The sequence below is a fragment of the Malaya genurostris genome, chromosome 2 (assembly GCF_030247185.1).
Source record: "Malaya genurostris strain Urasoe2022 chromosome 2, Malgen_1.1, whole genome shotgun sequence".
In the NCBI taxonomy this organism is placed as follows: domain Eukaryota; kingdom Metazoa; phylum Arthropoda; class Insecta; order Diptera; family Culicidae; genus Malaya; species Malaya genurostris.
Window position 1 is genome coordinate 188,364,228 of NC_080571.1, and position 22,350 is coordinate 188,386,577.

The 22,350-nt window shown below is 39.0% G+C and overlaps 1 protein-coding gene across 2 annotated transcripts in view; it reads right to left on the reverse strand.

The window, feature by feature from the left end:
* The window catches only part of LOC131432742 (histone acetyltransferase KAT6A), a 155,563-nt gene that overhangs the window by 102,920 nt on the left and 30,293 nt on the right, over positions 1-22,350 (reverse strand). The window contains exons 2-3 of one of the 2 annotated variants that reach the window (XM_058599226.1): positions 17,390-17,718; positions 17,218-17,334 (exon numbers count right to left, since the gene is read on the reverse strand). In XM_058599226.1, the coding sequence (XP_058455209.1) occupies positions 17,218-17,334; positions 17,390-17,718 (446 nt within the window). Of the gene's footprint in view, positions 1-17,217; positions 17,337-17,389; positions 17,719-22,350 lie in introns of those variants that run through there. The other variant, XM_058599227.1, reaches the window with a different exon arrangement.

Genomic DNA, 22,350 nt, shown 5'->3' on the forward strand with positions numbered 1-22,350 from the left:
GTCGTCACAGAATAGCGATTTCTGACAACCAACGGGTAGATTTGGAAGATCAGAAGTGAAAATATTATACAAGATTGAAGCTACGCTCGAACCCTCCGAAAACCTGCTCGGACGGGTAGCAGTTCAGATTAACAATTGTGATAGCTAACCTGAAGAGTACGATTAGTTAAATAATTTTGAATAATTTTAATCAAATAAATAGGAAACTGGAAATCACACATTTTTGCTATTGAAACTTTGTGCCAAACACTGTCGAATGTTTTTTCTATGTCTAGAAGAGCAACTCCAGTGGATAACACAGAAGATTTATTTGCTTATATCATGTTCGTTACTTTGACAAGTTGATGAGTAGTTGAATGTTCATGATGAAATCCAAACTGCTCTGGTAAAAAAATTGAATTCTCATTTATATGAGATATCATTCTCAACAAGATATTGTCGTGAATACGACTTACTTTACTATGGGGTGCCTTTTCAAAATTTACCCCCTGAGAGAATGATAAGTTTTTGATCGTGCATATCTCTTGTTGTATCTAACGAATCAACATAATTTTTGCTACATGCCATCGGAAATATGATCACAATTTTATGATAAAATTTTCAGTTGTGTGACATAATCTCAAATTGTTCAAAATTAAACTTTTCTGAAATGTTTGGTATAAACGAGTATCAAAGAGGATAATTCATAAGGCGCGTTTACCTTTCTCGTATTTTAAAGTTCATAGCTCAGTGATCTGTGGAAGGATTTATATAATCTAACTACCAATAGAATCGAAATTTTTCAACTTAAACGTGTATAGCAAAAGCATTGAAGTATTTCAATAGTACACTATTGAAAAACCTATCTCATTTGACCCATGTCAACACCAGCCAATCAGAACGCGTTCTGAGCAAGAGAACAAAATATCTGCTGCTGTACAACAAATCGTTCGAGAAAAATGTTCCGAAAAGTGGTGAATATCGTAGTGAGTTTCTCAATTTGGTCCTTCTAAATGCTAGAAAAGAATCCCTACAGCATATTGATAGTTTCTTTCAATAAATTATGCAAATCCGAAATGAAATAATCGACATTTAAATTCTGTATGCGGCTATTTTTATAGCCGTTAGCACCGCCCATTAGTGAAAAAGCTACAAACGAAATCATGTAAAAGAAATTTCCTAACAAAAATTGAATCAGTTTGAATTCTATCGCCAATGCGAGCAGATGTATTTTGTGCCGTTTGCAAAGCTAGTTTCGCTTCCGACAAGAACGATTACGTCACAGCTGCCAGTCATTTGCATGGATCCGCCGTTTTAATGGCTCTAAAAGTTTTCTGAAGAGCAATTAGGATTTGTTGTTCGCAAATCGAAAGGAAATATCCTCAGTTTAGTGCAAATCTAGAACAGTTTGGTCAGATTCTTGCACTTTTCGCTGTGTGAAATTCACAGTAATCGAGATCAAGTGAAGCCTTCTTTGTTTTGCGAAAAATGTTCCAGAGTTCGAAGAGAACTACGCAATTTCACTCTTCTGAATGCTAGAAACGAGTCCCTACAGCATATTGATAGTTTCTTTCAATAAATTATGCAAATCCGAAATGAAATAATCGACATTAAAAATCTGTATGCGGCTATTTTTATAGCCGTTAGGTCCACCCATTAGTGAAAAAGCTACAAACGAAATCACGTAAAAGAAAGCTCCTAACAAAAATTGAATCAGTTTGAATTCTATCGCCAATGCGAGCAGATGTATTTTGTGCCGTTTGCAAAGCTAGTTTCGCTTCCGACAAGAGCGATTACGACACAGCTGCCAGTCATTTGCATGGATGAAAAAACAACGGTGGAAAGTATTACACAAAATCAGCCGTTGTAATGGCTCTAAAAGTTTTCTGAAGAACTGTTAGGATTTGTTGTTCGCAAATCGAAAAGAAATATCCTCAGTTTAGTGCAAATCTAGAACAGTTTAGATAGATTTTTGCACTTTTCGCTGTGTGAAATTCACAGTAATCGAGATCAAGTGAAGCCTTCTTTGTTTTTGCGAAAAATGTGGAAAAGGGGAATGCGTACATAATTCATACAATTGATCAACTAATTGATATTCGGAAGTGTTAAGGAACATGTCAGTTGTTTTCGTATTCACGACATCCAGTTATGTCTCTGACATTACCCACCCGCCTTTTTTTTCAAAAAGTTTACTGATAGAAGAAAGTAAGCTAATTGGTCGATAACTTGATGTTTCTGCTGGGTTTTTATCAGGTTTGAGGATAGGAATTACTCTAGCGTTTTTCCATTTTTATGGGAAATAAGCTAATGAAAAACACTCGTTGAAAATTTTAACCAGGAGTCTCGAGGCAAAATCGGGAAGATTTTTAATAATAATATTAAAAACTCCATCATTGCCAGGAGCCTTCATGTTTTTAAGTTTCCTAATTCATCAAAATTCGTCCCAATAATGTCGTCTTGTTATAACATTTGAGTTGAAATATGATCATATTTCAGTGAGACTTCATTTTCAATAGGACTCACAACGTTCAAATTAAAATTGTGGACACTCTCGAACTGCTGAGCAAGTTTTTGAGCTTTTTCGCCATTTGTAAGAAGTATTTGATTTCTGAGGTTTCTTAAGAATCTTAGAGTTTCCAGAAAGGTTAAGAATATGGTTTAATTTGTTCAACTTCTTTAGCGAAATTTTCATTTCGCAAAAGAGTAAATAATCTATGTTTAATTTCTTTTTGTAAATCCTTAACTATATTTTTCATAGCAGGATCACGAGAACGTTGATATTGTTGTCGACGAACATTCTTCAACCAAATGAGAAGTTGAAAATTGTCATTGTTTGAGCTGTGGGAACTGGAAGATTTCTAGCTTCGATAATGTAATGATTCAAATTATCAATTGCTGTGTCGATGTCCGCAGAATTTTCTATAATAGTTTCATGATCCACATGATTTTCAATGTGAGATCTGTAATCCTACCAATTAGCTCTATGATAGTTGAATATAGAACTAATTGGATTAATTATAGCTCCGTTGAAAAGTCTGAATGATACAGGAAGATGATCTGAGTCAAAGTCAGCATAATCAATGTTGCTCGAATATCAAAAATGCAACGAACGCCAATGATCATCGTTCGCTCTCCTTCACCTTTGTTCGATAATCGCTCTGATATTCGGACTTGTCAGTATTCGGGTGTGAACGAAGCCGACGCTGCTTCGTTGCTCGCACGAAGATCTATTCCTTGCAGTTGTTGTTCGCATTGGACATACCCCCGAATGACCTAACGCGAATATGGAACGAATATTCATACAGCGATCATCGTCAAAACCTAATTCGCGATGATCGTTCAGCGCTTTGAAACTAGCAAATTAAGACGTTTCCCCCTGCATTAGTACCCCGAGCAAAGTCAAACATCAAAACGAGAGCAAATCGAAATCTTATTATGATAGCAACATCACATTGAAATCTAAATTTGATCTCAGTTCATCAATTTTTCAATTGATATCACATTATGTTATCATTTTGCTGTTACTTTCAGAAAAAAAACTTGGGAGGAAATATTTTCGAAAACTCCAAATACGATTATTCAAAAGCAACAACTTAATAACTGCATCAAATCATTCGTAACCGAATGTTCGAAGTGAGCACACGCGTTTTTTTAACAATCGACATCGGTAAGACGAAGGTGCCTATCACAGCAGAGGCTGTAGTATAGGCATTAAATAAAAGTGATAAAAAGTAGCATCCCCGCAAGTGAGTTCTGTCTGTGCACCGGTTTTGTATCGGTATCAACAGTAGATGCTATTGTGCTATCCTCGGGCAGCAGTTATTTCTATTGTTTGCTACCCGCATCGCAGCAGCCAAATCCTGAGTCAAGGTCACGCTGAAGCACAACGAAGGAGTGAAGGAGCAACTCACCTAACAGCTTACCGTGACATACTGTTAAGTATTTTCTCAAACTTTTTCTTTCAACTTTTACTATTCATATATTTTCTTTTCATTTTATTTCTTTCTTTCTCATTTCAAGTGCGGGAGACTTCTTTACTCCCGCACTTTAAATATGAATATTGATGACAGTGGGGGTGTCTCGGAGGAGGGCGAAGCTGAACGAATGAACGAAGAACATTTAGAGGCTGAGTTTGCTTCCGAGATGCCATCTACCCCTCCTATACCATCTCCCCCTCCGATACCATCTCCCTCTCCGATGCCATCTCCCTCTCCGATGCCTCCATCTCCCTCTAAGATATTGCCTGCCCGCCAAAAAGTTTACCACGACGATGGCTCGGGGGGTCCGTGGGTGGTATACTTCCGGCCCAAATTAAAGTCTCTCAGAGTTTTAAATATTGCTCGGGACCTGGAAAAACATTACTCGGCAATAAAAACAATAGATAAGGTTTCGCCAAACAAGTTACGCGTTGTTGTGTCCGACCTGAAGCAAGCAAACGCGATTGCTACCAGCGAGTTGTTCACGAGGGAGTACCGCGTGTACGTCCCGTCTCATGTGGTGAAGATCGAAAGTGTGGTCCGTGACGAAAGTCTGACAATCGAAGATCTGATGAAGGACGGGGTAGGCCGTTTCAAAAACCCCGACCTTCATCCAGTGAAAATTTTGGAGTGCAAGCAATTGCACTCCAAATCGATAGATGGTAAATTTTACCAATCGGACTCATTTCGCGTGACTTTTGCCGGATCTGCACTTCCAAATTATTTGGTAGTGAGTGGAGTTCGTCTACCTGTTCGGCTGTATGTACCGCGGGTAATGCATTGTACAAGCTGCAAACAGTTAGGTCATACGGCAACCTATTGTTGCAACAAACTGTGATGCGGCAAATGCGGAGAGGCCCATGAGGACGATCTCTGCAGAAGAGCAGTGGAAAAGTGTTGCTACTGCGGGGAGAATCCTCATGATCTTTCGGTGTGCCCTACGTACATACAGCGTGCGGAGAAATTGAAGCGATCCGTGAAAGAACGTTCCAAACGTTCTTATGCGGAAATCTTAAAAAGAACCACTCCATCGACCCCTGAGAACCCGTTTGCAATCTTGCCAGTTGAAGAGGATACCTCTGACGACCCAGGCGAAGGACCTTCCTACACACAGGTTGAAGGAAGCAGGAAAAGACAAAATCTGGCTTCTCCCAAGCTTCCTCGTAAAGGCCTCAGACTGTCCTCTTCGTCACAAAAGAACCAAACGGAAACAAAAAGTGCTGACTCAAAACCGAAGCAAACACCTCCTGGGTTCAAAAAACTTAGGGATGATAAGGAGTACCCAGCACTTCCTGGGGCATCAAAAAACCCGAATGACCCCAAAGCACAACCAGAAAACCCAACAAACGCTGGATTATTGAAATTTTCTGATATCGTGGACTGGATATTAACAGCCTTCAATATTACTGATCCTCTGAAAAGCTTCCTAACTGCTCTACTGCCAACAGTAAGGACATTTTTAAAACAGTTGACTGAACAATGGCCCCTCCTTGCAGCGATCGTATCTTTTGATGGATAATTTACCACTGAGAATCGAAGATATGATCATTGTGCTTCAGTGGAATTGCAGAAGTATCATCCCAAAACTTGATTCTTTCAAACACTTAATACATACTCATAATTGCGATGTATTCTCCTTGAGTGAAACTTGGCTTACTTCTAACATCAACCTCGACTTCCATAATTTTAACATAATCCGCCTGGACCGAGAAGACTCTTATGGAGGGGTACTTTTAGGGATTAAAAAGTGCTATTCATTTTATCGTATTAACCTCCCCTCGACACCGGGAATTGAAGTTGTTGCTTGCCAAATTAATATTAAAGGCAAATATCTATGTATAGCTTCTATCTACATTCCTCCCAGAGTCTCGATAGGGCATCGTCGGCTTGCAGACATCATAGAACTTCTTCCTTCACCGCGGCTGGTTTTAGGGGACTTTAACTCGCATGGTACAGGATGGGGCTGCTTATATGATGATAATCGTTCTTCGTTAATCCAAGATCTGTGTGACAACTTCAATTTGACAATTCTAAACACGGGAGAAATGACACGGAACCCTAGACCGCCAGCACAACCAAGTGCGCTGGATTTATCCCTTTGCTCGACTTCGCTACAGTTAGATTGCAAGTGGAAGGTAATCTGTGATCCTCACGGTAGCGATCACTTGCCGATCATAGTTTCTATCACCAACCGTGGAAGACCATCGGAAACAATCAATGTTTCGTACGATTTCACACGAAACATTGATTGGAAACGTTACGCGAGCTCGATATCTGAGAAACTAGAAACATCACAGGAGCTTCCTCCGGAGGAAGAGTATACATTTTTGGCTGGCTTGATTCTTGACACCGCAATTCAAGCTCAGACGAAACGAGTACCTAGCGCGCAAACTAGTATGCGTTCTCCCAACCCATGGTGGGACAAAGAGTGCTCAGAGCTGAAAACGAAAAAAGCTTCAGCCTTCATCTCGTTTAGAAAGAACGGAACTCCAGATAATTATCGGAAATACGCGGCGTTAGAATTTCAAATGAAAAGTCTTATTAAAGCTAAGAAACGCGGTTACTGGCGAAGGTTTGTTGACGGATTAACGAGAGAAACAGCAATGAGCACTCTTTGGAATACGGCCCGTCGCATGCGCAATCGAAATCACGCGAACGAAAGCGAGGAATATTCTAACCGCTGGATATTTGATTTCGCTAAGAAAGTATGTCCTGATTCTGTTCCGGAACAGAAGATATCCCGCGTCGCGACATTGAATACAAACGAAACACCGTTTTCGATGGTAGAGTTCTCACTTGCGCTCTTGTCGTGTAACAATAGAGCCCCGGGGTTAGACAGAATTAAATTCAACTTGTTGAAAAATCTGCCCGACTCTGCCAAAAGGCGCTTGTTGAATTTATTCAACAAGTTCCTCGAGGGTAATATTGTCCCACACGAATGGAGAGAAGTGAGAGTTATTACTATTCAAAAACCTGGAAAACCAGCCTCCGATCACAATTCGTATCGGCCGATTGCTATGCTTTCCTGTATCCGGAAATTGTTGGAGAAAATGATTCTCTTCCGTCTAGGCAATTGGGTCGAAACAAATGGATTGCTTTCAGGTACACAATTTGGGTTCCGCAGGGGCAAAGGAACGAACGATTGTCTAGCGTTGCTCTCAACAGAAATTCAAATGGCATTTGCTCGTAAAGAACAAATGGCATCAGTTTTCCTCGACATCAAGGGGGCATTCGATTCAGTTTCCATTAACGTTCTATCTGAGAAGTTGCATCAGCATGGTCTTTCACCAGTTTTGAACAACTTTTTATATAATCTATTGTCCGAGAAACACATGCATTTTGAGCATGGTGATTTGACGATAAAGCGATTCAGTTACATGGGTCTTCCTCAGGGCTCATGCTTAAGCCCCCTTTTATACAACTTTTACGTAAATAACATTGATGAATGTATCAACACATCTTGCACGCTAAGACAACTTGCCGACGACAGTGTTGTGTCTATTATAGGACCCAAAGCTGCCGATCTCCAAGGACCATTGCAAGATACCCTCGACAACTTGTCGACATGGGCTTTTCAAATGGGTATCGAGTTCTCTACGGAGAAAACTGAGCTGGTTGTATTTTCAAGGAAGCGAGAACCTGCGCAATTACAGCTTCAACTAGGGGGTGAAACCATAGCTCAGGTTTTCACATTTAAATATCTTGGGGTCTGGTTCGATTCCAAAGGTACCTGGGGATGTCACATTAGGTATTTGAAACGAAAATGCCTACAGAGAATCAATTTCCTTCGTACAATAACCGGAACTTGGTGGGGCTCTCACCCAGGAGACCTGATCAGGTTGTACAAAACGACGATATTGTCAGTAATGGAATATGGATGTTTCTGTTTCCGCTCTGCTACGAATATTCATTTCATTAAACTGGAAAGAATTCAGTATCGTTGTTTACGTATTGCCTTGGGTTGCATGCAATCAACCCATACGATGAGTCTTGAAGTGCTGGCGGGCGTCTTACCGTTGAAAAACAGGTTCTGGGATCTCTCATATCGACTGCTAATCCGATGCGACATTTTGAATCCGATGGTGATAGAAAACTTTGAAAAGCTCGTCGAGCTTAATTCACAAACCCGTTTTATGTCCTTGTATTTTGACTACATGGCTCAGAATATAAATCCTTCTTCGTTTGTTCCCAATCGTGTTCATTTTGTGGATACTTCTAATTCTACTGTGTTTTTCGACACATCCATGAAAGAGGAAATTCGTGGAATCCCGGATCCTGTACGCCCTCAAGAGATCCCAAAAATTTTTAATAATAAATTTAAAGAAGTCGACTGTAATAAAATGTTTTACACTGACGGATCATATCTAGACGGGTCCACTGGCTTCGGTATATTCAATTTAAATTTCACCGCTTCCTATAAACTCAGTGATCCAGCTTCAGTTTACGTCGCAGAACTAGCTGCAATTCAGTATACCCTTGAGATCATTGACACTCTGCCCACAGATCACTACTTCATTGTATCGGACAGTCTCAGTTCCATTGAGGCTCTCCGTTCAGTGAAGCCTGGAAAGCACTCACCGTATTTCCTAGGGAAAATATGGGAACAATTGAGTGCTTTATCTGCAAAATCATACCAGATTACCTTGGTTTGGGTCCCCTCACATTGTTCCATACGGGGCAATGAGAGGGCGGACTCGTTAGCCAAGGTGGGCGCACTAGAAGGTGATATCTATGAAAGACCAATCTGCTTCAATGAATTTTTCAGTTGCTGTCGTCAGAAAACTCTAGCCAGCTGGCAGAATACATGGAATAGTGGAACTCTGGGACGATGGTTACACTCAATAGTCCCACAGGTATCGACGAAAGCTTGGTTCCGGGGGTTAGACGTGAGCCGAGACTTTATTCGTGTAATGTCAAGGCTCATGTCTAATCATTATATGTTCAGCGCGCATCTCCGTCGTGTGGGGCTCGCTGAGAGTGGTGTCTGCGTTTGCGGTGAGGGTTATCATGACATCGAACATGTTGTTTGGACATGTGTCGAGTATTGTGATGCCAGGTCCCAACTCATAGGTTCCCTTCGGGCCCGAGGTATACCACCCTTCGTACCAGTCCGCGACGTCTTGGCAACTCGAAATCTTCCTTATATGACTCTCATCTATAACTTCTTGAAAACTATCAATGCTCAAATTTAGTGCTCTCCCTATCTCTTTCTCGTCTACAGCTCTACCGCACTCTTCTTTACGTTGCTGGAAGTATGGCCTGTGTAAACGATGCTTCGGAGCATGCACCTGCCTTGAACTGACTGAGTTGCTGGAAGCTACCCAAAAACGTCACATCAACGTCAGAACACACCAACGAAGCATCCCAATCCAGAATAATCTCTTCATTGCTACAAGCTGAAAAACATGAAGATTCATCGAACGCAAAATGTGTCTAAAAGATGTATGCCACAAACCAATGATGTATTCAAATTTCAATTCAATACTGTGTACGTCCCACCCTCCCTATGTCCCCTTACTAACTGGGGAGTATGCCGCCCCGTAATACGGCATCCCTTTCTCTCCCCCTAACAACAAGACAATCGGCCACGTTAAGCTAAAGCAAATGAGCCTAATAAAAAATTTTATTTGAAAAAAAAAAACTGCATCAAATAGGACTAATTTCATTAGGCGATACAAAAATGCAAAAATAAATTTTAATGGAACAATTATTCCTTTAATTCTATGTTGCGTTTTTCAAAAAAGCTTCCTGTGGCAGTTGTCCGGAACCTAACCATGATCAAGGAAAAGATTTTTGTCAACACTTTTGCAGCTTTTACACCAATAATCCTCTATATTTTTACTTGCGAGATTATTGTTTTAGCACCACATATCTGGAGGACATTGGATATGTTGACGATCATTGGTGCCACGTCTATCTGAAGCTAGTTCATCTTCTTTAGCAATCTCCTGGCATACTGGGCCTTCACCAGATCCGGCCAAAAGGCTTCATTCTCTTTCGAGAACGAATAGTGGCTTGAGCATTCTCATCTCGTTGATCGTCAGCCACAGAAAGACCTTCGTTAGGAACTTGATATGAAAAATACATTTGACGTCACCGATTTCCTTCTGGTGGGGTACGTTAAATATCAGATTCTCTAACAGTTTTCGCGTTTAGTTAAAAAAAGATGTTAAATGTTCTGACTATTATTTTCGGTTATTGATGTTGATGTTTTGACCGTTATTGTCTGTGGTTCAGAATTCGAGTATCGGTATTGCCAAAGTGATTGTTTTTTGTGCATCAACTAACAAGTTGTTTGAATAATACGCTCTTCTTTATATCATACTAGCTGAATTACCCGGCGTTTCTCGGAAATGTTTCGTAAATACAAGGCCGCAAAAACAATTTTAGAAATTGTTCTGACCATTGAAATACTCAGAGCGTAGTGAAACACAACCTATTTCCACGTAATCACTCAGTTGCTAGAAATATGCAGTACTAGTCAAGAAGTATCATTTTTTTTATAAAATACGATCAATTCACTTTATACTTCCCATGTTTGGGGCACTTGCTACACTCCTTCCTTGAAATAACCCTTCAATCTATTTTGATGTGAAGGTAGTATCTGTATTAATCAAGAAGTATCGGTTCTTCGTCCAATGAATTTTACATTAAACTCCTCTTTTGTTAGTGAACTTGCAACAGTTCTCTGTCCTCTGAGTAGTGTAAAAAGTATCTGTGCTCGTCAAAAAAAAGAGAGGGGGAGATGAAAATTGATTTTCCAGACTCTTTCCGCCTAGTCTATATCCTCCGGCTTCCCTCGTTTGTCGTCAAATAGGATAAATTTAACAATAAACCTCTTTTTAGAGGCACTTGCTACAAACTTCAACCTTTTGTTCACCTGTGCAATGAATATCTTGGATCTCGACAAGAAAAAATAATTTTATTACCACCTCTGAATTGCAAAAAGTACATCTGCCAAGTTTGGTGATAATTTACTGAGTTGTTATGGAATTATTCCGATATTTACAAACAATTGAGCTGAGAGCTTCTTCAATAGACACTTGTTATCTTTTCACGCGTATAAATATCCTTACGATCATCTCTTAGTTGTAATAAATATCTGTGTCTGTCGAGAAATTTCGATTTCGTAAAACTCGAAACATTTTGACTCAAATTCCCCCTGTTAGCAAACACTTACTGCAACCACCACCTCTTTCACCCCCTCCTAATTAAAATATCTCTTATAAGAACCTATGAAGAGCAAGAATTACATGTGCCAAGAAAGTTAATAATCTATTGAGTTGTTTTGGAGTTATGTTCGATCATATATACAATTTATCCTTCCCCATAAAAATATACTTATGGCCTCCTTCCCCATAAAAATACCATCTCTGAATAGCAAGAAGTATCTGTGCTAAATTTGATAGCAATCCGTTCAGTAGTTTCGGAGTTATAACATTAAAAACATTACACCCGCCTTTTCGAAGGCACTTGCTGCATTCACCCCTCGTCAATTCTAAGGTATACAAAATGTTTCTATGATCTTCAAAACGTGTCGATTCTCGAAACTTTCGAGCGCTTGGCGAATAAATTCCTAACTAACATATTTTTCATAATGTAGACCTTGACATCCCGCACAACTTTTCTCAGAAAAAAAAGCTTTGAAGATTTCAGGTTCTGGAGCTAGATCATATTTTAGCACACTAGCTCCATATAGTACAGCGATTTTGCATTAATATTTGAAAAACTTAGAAAACTAGTTTAAAAATCCTATTCTCTAAATAATCAGATTTCCATGAATTGTCTATGATTAATCCATTTTATCTAAAGCATGCAAATGAATTGCTTAATGTTCGCTCCGAAATTAATCTTCATCGATTGATCCCGAATTTAAGTCTACACAAGAATTAAAAATTTTCTAAATCAGTGTGATGCTGTCTGTGAGCAGAAGTGAGATACTAGTTCATTGTCCCAATTAGTCGAAATATGTAAGATATTTTTTTGGAATCGAAATAACATATGATCTGGGATTGCTTATTGTCAGATTCCTAATTCACGTTTCCAGTAAGCCTTTGCTGTAAAAGACTTCACTCTAAAGCGCTCGCTCTTCTGAGCCTAGAAATTCGTATTTCAAAGTGATTACATACTCGAGTAGAATGAGATCAAATAAATAACTCAATTTGATATTATGATGTTTCTGGATACGAGAATGACAAAGAGCACATTTTCATACCTATCGAATAGCCGCACTTCCATTCACGATGGTTGCGGGACGGATGCGACGAAACGAGTGTGCATCGGCTAAAACTACCTGTATACAGCTTTGTGAATCAACACTGCTTGTCATATGATCGAAAATTCTCCATCTATTCACAGCTTAACGTCACAGTCCATAGCATTCGCAGAGAGTTCGGAATCCAAATCACCTAGGTTCGAAACCCAAGTCTCTCCCTGTGGAGGTGTTGGTGCTTTTGACGCTTTTTTTATTGTTGCAAGTAATATCGCCTAAAGGTATACTATCCCGGGTCTTTTACCCAATCTATTTTTAGCTTATGCTCGCGACTTGTTTGTTTTCAGTAATGTCTTTTTAAAGCAAATCAATAACTGTTTATGCATTCAAGTTTTGTTTTCGTTGTTTGATAATAACTTCAAATTGAAAACTAGTTTTGCTATCAACAAGAAAAAATCTATATCTTATTTAGATTTCAGTTTGCTTTCGCTGATAGCAAAATAGTTTTCTTTTTGCTATCATCGGGATATCTTTTTGCTTTCGATTTTGATGTTTTGCCACTTAAAACGACCAAAACAACAGCAAATTGAGTAATCGATAAATGCGAACATCACAACATCAAAATGAGTTTTCTATTTGATCTCACACTCTGCTCGGGACCATAGTCTTATGTGTATGTGATGAACCATATCCCAGCACTCTCCCATTGCTGCTTCCTCACGAGATATGATGAATTTATTAGATGAAGAATGCTTCGCGAAGAATGAAAACCAACGATCATCGCAGTGACGCTATTTGAACCAATTCGAAGAGTAAAGTAAATAAACGAATTACAAACGCATGTATAAAACGAACATGCACTTTCACCCTTCTCTCTTTCGTGCAGTGAATAGTTCAACGTTGTTCGAGACGTGCGTAAGTAATGGGATGATATTCGCGGCGAAGATCGATGAATGAATTAGTTACACGAAGAATATGTGCAACATTGTGTGTAATCGGTTCACTACAAATGAGACTTTGATCTGTTAGAACCAGATCAATTGTAGACGGGTTTTTCACGGAAGAGAAACAAGTCGGATTACTGGGATGAAGAGCTGTGAAGTAACCAGCTGGGAGTTGATTATGAAGTATTTTATCATTACTGTTATTTTGCCTACAATTCCACTGGACATGCTTAGCATTTAATTCCCCTATTACGAAACATTTCGGTCGATATCTTGTGAGTTTTTGCGAATCGCCTTTAAAGAAATTTAATTGTTCGCCGGTGCATTGGAATGGAAAATATGCTCCAGCGATGAAATAAATTCCATGAATGGTTTCAACTTCGATTCCCAAGCTTCCAATAAGTTTAGTATTGAAAGAAGGTAAAATTCGATGTTTAACTTGCCGTTCGACAAAAATGGCAACTCCACCACCCATTCCAGTAAACCTGTCAAATCGATGAACCACATAATGTGGATTGCTTTTCAATTTGACATTTGGTTTAAGAAAAGTTTCTGTCACAATGGCAATATGAATTTTGTGAACTTAGAGAAAATTATAAAACTCATTTTCACTCGATTTTAAAGATCGAGCATTTAAATATAAAATATTCAAATAATTATTTAACATCACTGTTAAATTTTAAATTCATTATAATATTATTTGCAAATTGCCATCCGATTTGAAATGCTTCAAAACGTGATGAAATCGAATTCACTCGGATGATCATTTGAAAAAGTTGATCTTGTAGGTAGATCATTTTATTTTCAGTAATATCGCCTAAATCGACTTCATTTAAAGAAGCGAATGGCATTGAAGGAATATTGGTAAGTAGACTGCCATTAGAAGAAGATGATTTGGCCGATCTACCTATTAATAAATTGTTTTCGTTAGAAGATGAACTGCAAAGCGTTCCTGTGTTTTGATTATTTACATTAGAAGAATTAAGTGGTAGTTTTCTGTCATTAGAAGATGATGACGAGGTCAATTTACCTGTCAATAATTTGTTTTCGTTAGAAGACGAATTGGAAGGCGAACCTGTTTTTATTATAAATTCGAAGAAATAAGTGCCTTAGAAGAATTAGGCGTGGCATTTGTAACGGTTTTTTGATTTTCAGGTATGTTCTGTAAATTTAAGGTCGTTGATTTGACTTGTTGTCTAAGCGAACGAGCGTTCAAATTTTTTTCCCTGGCAGGACATTTCAAATAATTGGAATCATGATTTCCATCGCAAATTTGAACATGAAAATTTATCAGTGGTTTCATTCATTGGACAAACGTCTTTCGACTGCGATTTACCACAATTCAAACACCGTATATCCATATGATAATTTTTGATTCCATGGCCGAAGCCTTGGCAACGACGACATTGCGTTAAGTTTGCAATACGATTATGCCGTTTATAATGTTCCCAATGAATTTTAATGTGGGAAATGAAACGTACTTTTTCTAAAGTTTTCAAATTGTTTACATCACTTCGATTGAAGTGTATTAAGTAAAGTTCATGAGAAATTCCAGAGCGTGGTTTAGAAGTACCATTCGCTCTTCTTTTCACAAGTATTACTTGGGAAGGGACAAAACCAAGCAATCCTTTTAGTTCATTTTTAATTTCATCAGTACATTGATCATTTGATAAGCCTTTCAAGACAGCCTTGAAGGGTCTGTCTGATTTTATATCATATGAATGAAATTTATGAAGTTTCTCGGACAAATATCGAATAAGACGTTCGTAATCTTCCAATCCATCAACCAAGACTCGACATTCTCCTCTTCGTCCGATTTGAAATGAGACTTTTACTTCCGGGAGAAAAGTAGAAAGCTCAGTACGGAATGCTTTGAAGTCGGAAGTTTTTCACTTGTCCACTGGTGGCATAGATTGTTGTTTCTTCCCAGAACGACAAGCGTCCATTTTAGAAATTTTTGAAGAATTTTCTTCTATGTCGCTACAATCGGATTCAGGAAGAATCTCGTAAATATTGTTAGATGGCATAGAATCAACGGAAGGGAAATCTGTCCGTTGTCTTTTATTTTTACATTCAAATTCTATAAGAGCGTGAATGTTATTAGAAAAATGTTAATAACGGATTGTGATTTATTCCGTATTGAATTATTTTTAGCCTCAGGCTTGTTGCCTTTCCGGTTGGACGCAGGCATTTTTGAAATGAATTAAATTAACTAGGCTAAATTAGTCTTCGATTAGACTCCTAGTTTGGAAAAGTCTTGATAAAGACTGATTTTGTGGTGGACTGATCAGTTCGAAGAATAGTTTTTTGAATAGCTAGCCTTATAAAAGACTGATTAATTTCTTAGTCTTGAAAAAGACTGATTATATTAGAATATCACTCTTTGTATAGCCTTGAGAAAGGCTGACTAATCTTTAGTCTTTGAAAAGACTGTTAGAGATTCAGGTAGCCTTGAAAAAGACCGAAGCCTTGAATCAATGAAATTCTAGGTAGCCAGAATAAATTTTCAGGAGCCAAGAGCTATACGCGTGCGGTACGAACGACTGTTCAACACCGACTGATTGCTTGCTGCATGCTTCTCTTCGACCAACTGCTGACATTCGCCGTCAAACCAGTACAGTTGCAGCAGTGCTACTTGCGGCGGACCTTTCCTCCAGTCGCCTGCAAGAGTCGCCGTGCCAAGCTGCCGTTAGTAGCACTAGGTCTAGTTGTAGCGCGTATTCCTCTGCAGTACGAACGTTACGCAGCTGCTCGAGATTGAATCCTGGCGTTCCTGTGCGACAAGTGTTGCGCAGCGTCGATAGTTTTAAGCGCATACAAATCGCGACAAGATAGTGGTCAGAATCAATGTTGGCACTGCGGTAGGTGCGGACACTGATGACGTCGGAGAAGAATCGCAGACAAGACACAGTAGGTATATTAATTAAGTTTTCGGTTAATCAGCAAGTGAGAGTTTCGTTTCAATTATTTTCACCTATCAACTTTATGTATCAAACGAAGCCTGAAATCGTCAACTTTCGGTTGGTACTGAAGATAAATCACACCGCAGTTATCGGGAGTGAAAATACACAAGGATAAAATGTCACTTGCTGATGCAACCTCTAGAGAACTACATCAGGAATTGAATTATTCTTATTTGTATGATACATAAAATATTCAGCAAATTGTTTTCATTTTATTATCTAAATGATGACATTTCAATAACAAATGAAACAGTGTTCAACATGAAAATCTAGTGTAATGAAACATAAGTTTTTAGATTAGTTTTTATATACATGTATGACAATTCGACTGTACAAGATACGCTACTTTCTCAAAGATATACGAACCGATTTCGCTAAACATAGCTCATTTGAGAAGATGTTTTGATGAAATAGTTGTATAAGTAACGGACAAAGCACATGATGCAATTTAAATTTTAAATAATCTTAGTCTCGTTTGGAAGCTTCAACAAGGCCTCTGATAAGACGCAAACATGTTATGATGTGCTCTTTCGATTCGAAAATATAACCAAATTATGTGATGTAACCCCGACAAATCGCCGTGACTTTTGGCCACACAATTTTCTCCTTGATAGTTTAATCAATCTCGAAATGTATGGGTTCATCTTAAAGTTCTAATCGATGTTAAAATTAAATGCTGATACTTTGGTTCAACGCAGGCCCGTGCGCAGAAATCATTCAAAGGGGGGAGGGGGGGAGCAGTGTGGTTTGTTCAAGGGGAGAGTGCAAGGGGGTCAAAAGAAGGGGCGAAATTCAAGGGAGGTGGGGATTCAAGCGAAGGAGGGGGGTTCAAAAGGTGGGGAAGGTGCGAAAAGTTTATAGGAAAATCAAGTTATTTGCACTTTTATATAAGAAGTACTCTATTGTTCATGAAACTTACTGTTGAAAAATCTTCCATGGGGGCGGAAGAGTAACCCCCCCCCCTCCTCCTGCGCACGGGCCTGGTTCAACGAATCAGCCACGTAAGCCAAGGATCACACTTTTGTAAAAGTACCCGAGTACACTTTGAAATTGTAGGATCTACGTATATTTGTTTCAAAAATTAGTGTTTTGTTCTAGAGACTAATGGACGACACTACATATAAATTCTAAAACATAGTTACTTTTTTTTATTCCTTTCCAGTTTGTGCTGTACGTCTTCTGTCGTTTTCCGTGAAAGTGTTCCACATTCTACTCCAGGCTTACGAGTTTTATTACACAGATTTATACATGAAGCACATCTAGAAACAAAAAAAAAACAATAATATTGATGCACAATCAATTTGTTAGTACTACCTCCACAATGATTTTCCTTTTTTTACATGGTCAAGTGCAATTTCCATGCAAGAAAAATGGAAATTCTTAGTACAATCACTACAGCTTAGTACGCAAGGTCCTTTTTCATTCTGTGTCGAGCAGGCATCACAAGTTTTACACTCTTCGCAAAACCATTTATTACCCCTTCTAGCTAAAGCTGATAATGGTACAGTAGTAGTACCATTGTTAGCACATTTATCGTGTAATGACATTCCACAGCCACTACAAGAACTGAGAGCTTCTGAAACTCCAGTGGGACCCTTTGACTCTGTTCCTAGACATTCCACGCAAACAGTGTTGGTAGTTTTCTGTGAACGTACAAAAAATATACATCCTAATTAGCATAAATAATGTAATTTTTGTATATATTTATAATATATATATATATATATATATATATATATATATATATATATATATATATATATATATATATATATATATATATATATATATATATATATATATATATATATATATATATATATATATATATATATATATATATATATATATATATATATATATATATATATATATATATGAGAGAGATAGAGGTAGAGAGAGAGAGAGAAAGTTAAGATCACCGAAAAAATTAACCGAGCGACCTCCACCACAGCACCAGTAAGTAACGAGCGAATCTCGGTCAACCAATCGTACCTGCTCCGAGAGCGCTGTATCAACGAAACACCGAGACTTCGACACTGGTTATCAGCAATAGGGCAGCAGGTTTAGGTAATTAGCTAGGGCGGTTTGAACCGAAAAGTAAATCATGTTGTAATCCATCGACAAATGTACTTTATGATCAAAAAAGAACCGGAATTTCCATTTTAAAATTCCCGCGCTTGTCCGATCGGTAAACTTTTATTCTCTCAACGTTTATTTATTTATTTGTGAGCAGGGAAAACCCCGTTGGAGAAGAAATTTGTCAATCTCTCTCTCCAGCAGGCATGAAACGTCCTCATTATTTGTATCAACAGATTACAATGATCCAACAGATACAAGCTTGTACGACCACCTTTAAAGCGTGTATACCACTCGTATGCCTGTGTTTTTCCTAGACACAATTCACCAAAGGCCTTTTCTAACATTTCCAACGTTTCGGAACACTTAAATCCATCTGCAACACAAAATTTGACGCACGCACGTTGTTCTAAATTTTCATCCATTATAAAAATCGTCACACGAAAATTTTTCAACTTTTTTGTATGGACGCCAAACAAAAACTAATCGTACGATATGCGTCAAAATTTGACAGAATGTGTATGAAAGTGTTGCCAACGTTGAGAGAATAAAAGTTTACCGATTGGACAAGCGCGGGAATTTCAAAATGAAAATTCCGGTTCTTTTTTGATCATAAGGTACTCGTCCAATATTTGTGGCACGGATCTTGTAAGTATTTAAAAAAGTGCTAATGTGTCCCGTGAGTCAACTCATCATCGAGCGAATAACGACGACTTGAGGACACCTGCTGCTCTACAGATTATTATTCCCTGCTCGCTGAATATGGGAAAAGATAAATCAAGGCAAGTTTATAGTTTGCTAAGAAGTAAGTTTATTTATTTATTTAGGAACAAGGGAAAAGCCCGCTGGAGCGGAAATTTGTGTTCTCCTTCTCCAGCATGCAAGAAACCTTCTCATTTTTTGTATCAACAGATAACATTTGTCCAAATGATACATACCCAATTTTTAAATTACCCTTATTTAAACTACAAAGCTAACTAACAACTATTCATATTGACTAATTATCATAATAAAACTAGCGGGACACCAATCTGCACTCCCGGAAGAATGCAGAACGATTCGCAGTATGTACGAGCAGAAGTAAATTCGGTACCCCATAAAGGATGTCAAACAATCTGCTAAACCATATTTAAGGTGAATACAGAAAGGATTCATTCACTCCAGGAAAAACGATGAACCCTTCTGACTATAGCTCTTTACCACATTGGGTGAGAAACGAGAGAATATCCTTCAATTTTAGCTCCGCATACACAGACTCAACCATGTATGGAGAACCAAAAACCCGTATACGTAGCTGCGTCAATGCGGGATAGTTACATATCAGATGATATGAAGTACCATAATCGTATTCACATAAATCACACGAATAATACTCAGCACGTTGAATAGTAGATATGTGATAATTGAGTTTGCAATGTCCAGTCAGAGCTCTGACCAGAATACTGCAATGATGCTTGGAGAAATGCAGTAGACACTGACATTTTCAGATTTAAATCTGGTAGAAATGCTTTTGTCTGAGCGAAGTTTGCAAGCTGCGCCAGTAGCTGGCATGTTTGGATGCAGCCCAAGAACGAATCTTGTGCTTTATCCAACTAGTTGAAAGTGGTAAAGCTGGTTCAGGACCAACGAAATCATTCGTTGCACCAGCTCTAGCCAACTCATCAGCCCATTCATTTCCAGTAATACCAGAATGGCCGGGTACCCATAAGAAGTAAACAGCATTTGAAATGCTGAGGTCTTCAATTTGAGTTCGACATGCGATCACTAGATTCGACCGTGAGTCATTCGAACTGAGTGCTTTCAAGGCTGCCTGACTGTCGGAACAAAAACAAATTCGTTTACCACAGATCCTTTGCTGAAGTGCCGATTGTACTCCACATAGAATCGCGTAGATTTCTGCTTGGAATACAGTACAGTATCTACCAAGTGAATGAGACTGCTCCAGCCTCATTTCACGACAGTTGACACCAGCAACAGCACGACCATTCAACAGAGAACCGTCCGTATAACAAACTATGTGTTCATCAAGTTGTCGTTCCAGACAACCAGACAACCATTTCTCACGAAGAGGATAGCTTACATTGAATCTTTTGAAAGGAAAACTGCATGTGAGAGTTAGGTCACTAGGAGCGAGTAAATACTCATCCCACATAACCATTTGAGACCACAAGCTAGTGTGGCTGGTAGCATAATCTAATGGGTTACTGTTCCAAAGCCCTGTAACCTTGAGACGGTATGCACAAGATAATGCTTCTTGTTTTAGGAACACATGTAGTGGTTTAATGCACAGTAGCACCTCTAGAGCAGCAGTAGGAGTTGTCGTGAATGCTCCTGTCATCGCCATTAGGACCATCCTTTGGAGATAATTTATCTTGGACTGAACTGTCGCGACTTCTCCTTTCTGCCACCATACAAGACATCCATATGCTAAAATTGGTCTAACAATAGTTGTGTAGATCCAATGAATATATCTGGGTTTGAGTCCCCATGATTTTCCAAAAGCTCGTCTGCATTGGCCGAAAGCCATACAAGTAACGGACGAGCTCCTGTGATTATCCTACGATGAGAGAAAAGCACCATTGATGTTTTGCTCGGATTCACAGATAGTCCAACCTGACAACACCATTGTTCAACAGATCGCAGGGCTTGCTGCATTAAATCAAAGAGAGTGTTAATGCTTATACCGGTCATCAATATGATAATCGTCGGGAAAACCATAAGTCGGAAATCCAAGGTTATTAAGTTTCCTTAACACACCATCAGCGACTAGGTTCCATAAAAGTGGGGATAGTACACCACCTTGAGGACACCCACAGACACTCAGATTTCTAATCACTGCTTGCCGAAGCGATGAACTAAGAAGTCGATTGCTAAGCATTGCGTGTATCCAATTTGTGATACTTGAAGGTATGCCATGACCACGGGCTGCTTCCAGAATTGAATTGAAAGACACGTTATCAAAGGCACCTTCAATATCTAGGAAATCTCCCAAGCAAGATTGCTTTTGTGAGAAAGCTTTTTCAATGTTGTACAGAACATCATGTAACAGGGTTGTAGTGGACTTTCCACGCTGGTAAGCATTTTGCATTCCATGTAGCGGACGCACGCTCAGACTAACATTCCTGATATAGTGATTGACTATGCGTTCCACTGTTTTAAGAAGAAATGAGCTAAGACTGATAGGCCTGAAACTTTTTGCTTCCTCATAAGTGTCGCGACCGCCTTTGGGAATGAATTTGACAATTATTTCCTGCCAGGCTCTTGGAATATATCCTGTCGCAAGACTAAAAGTAAGTATTTTCTTCAAAACATGTTTGAAATATTCATACCCTTTCTACAGTAACACTGGGAAAACTCCATTCTTTCCAGGAGACTTGTACGGAGCAAAACTCTCAACTGCCCATTTGACCGATTCAATCGTCGCTTCGAGCAAGGGCCCAAGAATCGTAACTATCTGAAAAAGTCTCGGGAAGAGCTGTCGGTGATTGATCCATACATCCTGGAAAGTGAGTGTTGAAAAGATAGTGAAGTACATCACCTTCATCAGACAAGTGTTCACCATCTGAAGTTCTTAAGAAACTGACATTAAAGTCCTTCGACTTCGAAAGTAACTTATTTAATCTGCTAGCCTCGTTGAGACTAGAGACATTTGTGCAGAGGCTTTTCCAACCACTTCGCTCAGACGATCGAAGAGCATTTTTGTAAGCCCTTCGAGCCGACACGAATGCCTCCGACCTATCTCTGCGTCGGTGGTTCCAAGCTCTTCTGCATAGTTTCCTTAGTCTAGCAAGTTCAGCATTCCACCAAGGAGTTCCTCTAGTAGCTCGCACAATCCGAAATGGATAAGCCTCTTCATATGCTGCAACTATGAGTGAGTTTGTCTCGTCGACAACATTTTCCAAATCAATTGGGGTTTCAATTGTTGGATGGTATCCGTAAAATCTAGTCGCCAAACCCTCTTCATATAGGTCCCAGTTTGTAGATTTGGGATTACGATATGTGATAATATCAAATTTAACGTTTGAATGATCAAAGAAGATGTACTTATGATCAGACAACGAAGGTTCGAGCTCATCGGAGACGAGCCAATTCACCAACTCATGCGCAATTCTATCAGAGGAGAGAGTTACGTCCAAAACCTCCTCGCTTCCAGATCTCGCAAAAGTTGGACGGTTTCCTGCATTGACTATGTGCAG